The 7802-nt window shown below is 39.5% G+C and overlaps 1 protein-coding gene across 1 annotated transcript; it reads right to left on the bottom strand.

Moving 5' to 3' along the window:
• Positions 1–1513: 1513 nt before the first annotated feature.
• Positions 1514–6125, bottom strand: LOC104446579 (receptor like protein 22). Its single transcript, XM_039313529.1, has 4 exons — positions 6118–6125; positions 5135–5505; positions 4490–4690; positions 1514–3333 (listed from the first exon to the last, which is right to left on the bottom strand). Exons 1-4 carry the CDS (start codon positions 6123–6125, stop codon positions 1514–1516), a joined length of 2400 nt encoding a protein of 799 aa, XP_039169463.1.
• Positions 6126–7802: the final 1677 nt, after the last annotated feature.

The following is a 7802-nucleotide window of genomic DNA, read 5'->3' as shown; positions in this document are numbered from 1 at the left end:
GGTGACAATTTATACTGGATTTGTTGGTCATGGGGACATATTTTGGTATTATTAAGGTGGGTAACATGTAAATCTTGCGAGTTTGATGAGCTGGACGCTATTGCAAATTCTCTTTTGAGGGTACTTTGATGATATTTTTAGCTTGATTTGGTGGTTCATTAACTACATAGGCATGTAACTCACTTCATGTCATTTTGATATAATGAGAGGTAGTTTTCCCCGAAAAAATGGGCAAACTTGCGTATAGTAGTGGCAGCTTAAGCTTAGTATGGCTTTAGGATCATAATAAAAATAAAATCTATCGAGTAGATAGGTGGACTTGGTATCTAAATTGACTTTAGCTCATGGGGCTTGCTGTGGGCTTAACAATGATGCCGTGTTATATTCTTGCCCACCTTGTATTGGGTTCTTTTGCTATACTTTTTACTTGTTCTTTCATTACTTTCTCAGATTAATTGATTGCGTTTCTTTTATATAACTTTTTGAGTCGTGTTTTGTCAATTTTAATTGAATGGTTAGGTTACATATTAGTACAATAATAAACACGAAAATATTTCATGAGCACTTAGCGACTTGAACTATCTTTAAGGCTCATAATTGGTAAACAAAACCGCATGATCACTTTGATAAGCAATTCAATCAAGCTGGAGGAACTGAAAAGGTACGGATAGAAATTATTAGTGTCAGTCCTCAAACCTAGAAAATTTTGGTTGTATAGAAAGTGAATAAAACGTAAGATCCATTTGTGTCTCACTTGGTTTCTAGCTAACCCAATAGGCTAGGGAGACGATTCTGAATTCACATAAAGTCTTTTAGAGTTAATCAAGATTTAAAATGAACCCAATATTTCGTAAGATAAGATTTTGGGCCTAATTGAGGGCTGTTGGCATGCATTTTGGACAACGTCCAACCCACCTTGACGGGGATCTTGATTCTCTGGCAGTCTTACCAAAATAATTATGCATTAAGATGCGTCCTTGTTCTATTATCTCCATTTTGCTTAGTTTTTGTAAGTCTCCTCTGTCCAAGAGGGGAGGCTCAATCACATCGTAACATTGGTCTACCGACACAAAATGACATAAATAACTGACACGAATATCTTGACATGACATGGATTGCTAATGCTCTGTTATGAAAGTTCGACCAAATATACATTCAAATGAACAAAAGCAATGCCCTTTCTACCTGTGAACCAAGAGAACCTTCACTCTAATCTACTTGGTTTCCATGGACAATGAAATTTTTTACAACGTTGTCCACCATGTATATTAATTGGCTTTTCAATAGTATCTGCTCATCTCAATTACGTCTCTATATTACAACAGAACATTCATTCATTGCTGATGCATATATGGACAGACACAGGTTAGAATCTTTAGAAGAATTATAACTTTCATGAGCAAGAAAACATCATCTCCATATATTACTATAGCAAAAAAACATAGATCAGAATCTTCACATATGCATGTATAACTTTTCTCGACAAGCTACTTAAAGACAAAGCATTAAATATCTAGTTGCATATTTTCTTGTTTGCGAGAGCTTTCCTCACCTTTTTCCATCCTTTTGCCATTTTCTTTGAGCAGCACAAGAACCACACACTCTTCTCGTCAATGATCAAGTTCTCTATCACGACACCGACCAAAAACCCAACTCCAGCAACAACCAGCACGATTCTCCCATCCAAGTTGAAGAGACACTCTTCTTCATTATCCACTTTGAAATATGATGGTGGTGGTGGAGCGTTCTCACCATTTGTGCATTTATTTAGGAAGGGACTTCCACACAAACCATTATTCATCACAAATGAACTGCTCCCGAATGTATCAAATTGCATTCCATGTGGTATTGGTCCTGATAGACGATTGTGAGAGACATCGAAAAACGAAAGAAATGTGAGGCGGGCTAGTTGTTGAGGAATCTCTCCTACAAGATTGTTTCGAGAAAGATCCAGTGCTTCGAGCACTGCCAAGTTGGCCAAGGAAGAAGGGATGCCACCATTGAGGAGGTTGTTTGAAAGGTTGAGCATGCGAAGTGATTCTAGATCTCCAATGAGTTTAGGAATGAACCCTTCAAACTTGTTGTTGGAGAGGTCAATTGCCATGAGGACATCTGGAATCTTCGCATATTCCCTTTTCGTGCCCTTATTCATCAATTTCATTGCGTAAGTATGCGATGAATTCATACTTATGTTGAATGAAACATTAGGAAGGAATTCAAAAATATCCAAATATGCCAACTTATCTTGACCAACCATGATCTTCATGGCATGGCAACTCTTCAACAAGTTGGAAGGAAATTCGCCATTGAAGTTGTTGTTGGAAATGTCCAGGATGTGTAAACTGGTGAAGTTGAACTTGCTTAGACTAGATTCTATGGGACCATGGAAATTATTGGACCGCAAGCCAATTACTTTTAGGTAGGTTAGCTCCGATAGCCAAAATGGGAACGTATCATTAATTTGGTTGTCACCAAGATTCAAATACTCCAGCATTCCACAATTTCCTAAAGATCTCGGAACATTCCCACTTAGTTGGTTTTCTCTAAGGTCAATCATCCTTAATGCACAACCATTTGGGTAACCATGAGGAATCATGCCATCGAATTTATTTCTTGCGAGGTTCAATAAAATCAAAGGACCAATACTACCCAAACAAGGAGGAAGTGTGCCATTCAGAGCATTGTTGGACAAATCGAGCACGGTAAGAGATCTCACTTCACAAATGGATGTTGGAACTTCCCCAGATAGGAAATTGTTGGAGATGTTGTATAACATGACTAGGGGAGGTGGGGTAGGGAGGGTTGTTTCTAGCAAGTTAGAACTAATGTCAAGATAGTTCAAGTTCGGTAAAGGAAGATGGGTTTGGTTTTCTTCGAAGCCGGATAAAAGATTGTTAGAAAGATCTATATACAAGAGAGATTCTTTGCTATTGTTCCACGTCAATCTAGGAATGATCCCTTGAATTCTATTGTGTTGTAGGGATAACTCCCTCAATTCGTTTGAGTAGCCTATAAACTGTGGAAACTCAGTCAAGTTGCATGAATCCAACTTTAAGTTGGTAAGCTTCAATGTAGTGGCATTGATGAATGACTTGGTGAAGGATATGTTGTTGTTGGACAAATCTAAGACTTTCAAGTTCTTGAGTGTGAATAGATCATTTATGTTGAGAATGCCATTGAGACTAAGCGAATTCAGATAAAGCACTATGAGATTCTTCAGATTCCGCAATGCGCCCAGAATATCACCGTACAAGTCATTGTGAGAAAGGTCAAGAATAGTCAACTGCTTCAAGTTCTCAAATGAAGATGGAAATCCACCACTTAACCGATTACCTATCAAACAGAAAGAAGAAAAAAGGACACAAGACAAAGGAGCGTTAGTTATGCCATCAATTTCAATTTCTTTTTTCACTTTGGCTAAATAATCTCCTCGCCTGAAAATATTAGGTCCAAGTCATTATGCACTAGCCATTAAGACAAATAGGCATTGGAGAGGCCCACCGTAAAAAAATTGGAAAGTCTCTCTCGCTCTCCTCCTCTCTGCACCAAATCTTTCGAGTTCCACCGCTGGTCACTCCCTCCTAGACCACCGCCAAAACCCCTACCGCAATGGCCACAAGAAAAACCAGAGATTGGGACTTCTTCCTCCGCCTCGAAGCCTACCTCAACAATGCTTTCAAGATCTCTAGGTACGCCACAAAGATCATCCTATCTTCCTCCCTCTTGCCCAAAACCCTGCCCCTCCGTCGCCGCCTTAGGATCTTCGAGTCCAACGTCGGCCTGAGTGGAAAGGCTTTCGGATTAGGCTAGTTTGTCCAGGACATGAACGCTCTTCGGGCCTTGCATCTCGACTTTGGGCAGGACCTTATCCTCTCCCTCATCACCTAAGGTGGCGAGGGGACATACTACTTCTTCCAGTAGTTCATTTGATTGGTGAAATCGGGTTTCATTGATGGCCACCACTCGCATGTTCGATCAACACATAGGCTGAGTTCTTCTGGTACAGTTTGGGTGTCAATCTGAAAATTAGGGATTTGAGGAGGTTGCGAGAGGACAAGATGCACGTCGATTTGACCATCAAGATCACAAAGTCCGAAGGATTAATTGAGGAAGTTCTTTTTTTATTTTCTTTCAGTCGATGAAGAAGCTGTTTGTGGTTCGGGACCTGGCATAACTTGCTGAGCTAGAAGGCCTTCCGGCAAAGGCCCTTGCCGGAATTGAAGCTCTTGAGGCGGCGATGGTAGTTTTGCTTGTGGCTGTCGTAGCGGGGGTTTTGGTCATGGTTAAGGTGGGAGCAAGTAGCGATGGAGCTCGAGAGATCGAGTTCCATGGATTCGTAGATGGAGGAGGAAAGAGATACGTCTGAACCGGTAAAGAGAGACTTATGATGGTGGGCGCCCCCTAATGCCACTTGTCGTCCATGGAGGGCTAGTGCATAGATGATGTGCCGTCACAATTGCGCTTAATATAACCAAAAAGAATCTATTACCTGAAATGCTCAAGGAGGTGAGTTTTGTCAAGTTGACCATCCACTCTAAGGAATCACCGCTTAAGTTATTGTAAGAGAGCAATAGCACTGATAGTTGGGCAAGATTAGCAAATGAAACAGGGATTTGACCTTGCAAGTTATTTCCATCAAGGTATAATTCAGTGAGATGAGAAAGATTACCCATTGAAGAGGGAAGCGATCCTGAAAAATAGCAACCCCAGGCTGCTAACTCATTCAAGAGACTAAGATTTCCAAATGAAGTGGGTATTTCTCCCGAGAAGTTGGTCTGGTAAAGGTCTAAGGATTTTAATGGAGAACCCCAATGTGGTTTGGGAAAAAACCCAGACAGGTTGGAATTGTTAGCAACGGAAAGGACTTCCAAGTTTGGCAACTGAAAAATGCTAACTGGAAAGTTTCCACTCAATCCACAAGATGCTAGCTTGAGCAATGTCAAGGAAGAGAAATTCGCTAGCATAGGTGGGAAAGGTGATGACAAGCTTACCAAAGAAAGATCGAGTTCTTTTAGTTTGGTCAAATTATGAACGAAGCCGCCCATGTTGGGCATATGAAGTGTTTCATACGAAAAAGGGGACAAATCAAGAGAAACTAACTTGGAGAGTTGTGAGATATCGCGAGGGATTTCACCGGAAAAGTCAGAAGAGGAGAGATTAAGGTATTGTAACTTTGAAAGATTGCCGAAGCCGTACGGAATTGAGGAGAAGTTGAAGCTGTTGAAAGCGAGATTGAGCGACTCCACGTGAACGAGCCGAAAGAGAGTGGTGTTGGGACTCATGGTGCCTGAGAGACAATTGCTACTGAGGTCGAGGGCAATCACTCGGCCGGTGACTTCATCACATTTGACGCCGTCCCACGAACAACAATCTCCACTTCCATCCAGCGACCATGAATGAACTTTTGGATAAACACATCGCCGGTCTGTCGTGTTGATTCTGAAACTTCTCTTGAATTCCATTAAGGCAGAGCTCTCGTCAACATGACAAAGTACCTCAGCAAACCTAGTACAAAACAGAGAAAGCAAGAATATCCAAGTAAGCAGCAGATATAATGATAAGGCTGCCATAATTTTCTGCTTTTGTTTTTGTTCTTTTGGTTACTAAAGTGAGTTTTTGAGGGAGAGCATGACATAGAAGCTTTTTATAGGCAGCGACTATTGGTTCTGGCAATGGAATTTTCGTGCTACTTGGCCATTCATAGTGCTTGACCCCAATACTTTAAATTGATTTTTGGTATGCCTTCTGTATGGGTTTGAAGACTGCAAGATGTTAGACGCATGAACATTTCTTTCATTATATAGGGCACGAGAGCAGCAGGGGCTTGGCATTCTCTTTTTTTTTTTTTTTTTTTATCTATACTTTATTGAAAGAATCCGTGCGTTTCTTTCAGTGACATATTGGAAATTGGCGACAAGCTCCCATGTAATTGTTCATGTCGTTTGATTTGACTCATAACTTCGAGGGCTAAATTTCAAGTTCGGAAATTGTTCATAGTTGTTTGATCATCCATATGGGTAGCCTCTACGTACTTCCATCAAGAAGCCCATTTATAGGTGGACTCATGTCTATCTAACTTTTATCTTTGCTTGGATGGATGTTCATCGATAAACTCACCTGTACATCTGTCCTCTCCCTAAGCTTATCACCAAAAAAAAAAAAAAAAAAAAACGATTTTGTTTTGGGATTCATCAAGTTTAAAACTGATTTTCTCAGTCATGGTTTCATTTTTAATTTTTAAGTAGTGATGTTTCTCTCTTAATTATATCATGTGTGCTTACACACGTCTAACACAATTTGTGTAAATGTTAGGTAATAAATGTAAATCCATTTAGAATTTTTTATAATTTCGCATAATAGCATGATTGGTTCTTAGCAATAATTTGTCCAAAAAATATCAATCAATATTATTTCAATTATTAATTAAGTGAATTTTACTGTGGGGCTAACGTGATCCACGATAGGGATGACTTTGATCTACTGATCCAAAGGCCAGACGATACTTTCTCAGAAATGACGGGGAGACTCCAGAGTCCAAGCTAAGATGAGGCATCATTTGTCAAAAAGGTTGTAATTGAAAATTCACGTGGAAACTGAAAATTTTGTCATGCCGTGCTCGCCATTCTTTGCCAGTATTATTGGTACGGTCCCATTCCCATTTATTTTTCACATAGAAAAGAAAAGAAAAAGACAAACTTGACAAACCTCAAGAAAGAATTTTCTTCCTCACGACAAACCAGTTGTACCAACCTAACCACTGGCGTTGGGATAACGCTTCCCCATCAAGTGTTGAGCTGCCCAAAGATGCAGGTTCTTTTGTAGGTTCTTTGAACCTTCAGTCAACGAAATCAATTTTACGTCCCGTCGTTTAGTGATCGAGAAGGTTTTAAAGGAGGATTCTAGCCTGGCGTTTACCCAAGTCAAGAAGAATTTTCAAACATTAGTCGATGGATCTCCAGGGGAATTTGGCCACCTAAGAAGACTAGAGTACTTAAACCTGTTCTCCAGTAAATCCAAGGGGGTCATTCCTAGATGAATGAAGAACATTAGTGAAACAAAAGGCCTTTCTCATTACATAATTTGTGCCATCGCCATTGAACCTTCACTTATTCATTGTGTCTCCAAATATGCAAAGCTGAGAAAATTACCCAATGATGTATTAGGAAATAAGCCTAAGAAATGACATCTACTGACTAATAACTTATTCAGGAAACCAAGGTTTTCCCAAGATAATAGTTCCAGGAGATTACCCCAATGTATTTCCGGAATAAACCAAAAAGGAAAACGCAAGAGACTAATATGTTACCTCGTGTCCCAAAGTGATTTTTTTTTTCTTCTGAAAATTACACCAACTGCAATCAATTCACGTTGACACAACCCTCAAATAAGATTGGAGGATGACTTAAAAAGAAGCTTTTCTTTATCTCGACACCTTGTACGTGGAGGCAAAAATTTTAATTGTGGCATTTCCATAAAGGAAAATATTTGCATTATTTTCCATGGTGGCTAGTTTGTGGATGTTAATTTTTTTTCCACGTCATACTCTAAAATGATTTGATTGCCGCGTTAAATCGAGTTTATCAGAATTGGTGCCAAAGATCAAACTCAATTAAAAAAATTATGCAAGTTTAAGGAATTAATTAATTGAATTAAAAGTTCAAGAACTCGATTGAAAAAAGTGTAAATTAAGGGAGGAAAAGTAAAACTTTACCGCTGGCACATGGTGGACCATTGTACGACGGGAGAAGAAAAAGCTTCCTAGACAAAACTTTCTTTTGATTTTTCAAAGTGTCTTTTGAACA

The sequence above is a fragment of the Eucalyptus grandis genome, chromosome 5, assembly GCF_016545825.1.
Source record: "Eucalyptus grandis isolate ANBG69807.140 chromosome 5, ASM1654582v1, whole genome shotgun sequence".
NCBI lineage: Eukaryota > Viridiplantae > Streptophyta > Magnoliopsida > Myrtales > Myrtaceae > Eucalyptus > Eucalyptus grandis.
This window is presented reverse-complemented; position numbering and strand designations above follow the sequence as displayed.

Coding starts and splice junctions, on each gene's coding strand:
- LOC104446579 (XM_039313529.1), bottom strand. Junction 4,691..5,134: donor CTCCTCTTCTGACTTTTCCG/GTGAAATCCCTC, acceptor GCTATTTTTCAG/GATCGCTTCCCTCTTCAATG. Junction 3,334..4,489: donor CACCTCCTTGAGCATTTCAG/GTAATAGATTCT, acceptor TCTGTTTGATAG/GTAATCGGTTAAGTGGTGGA.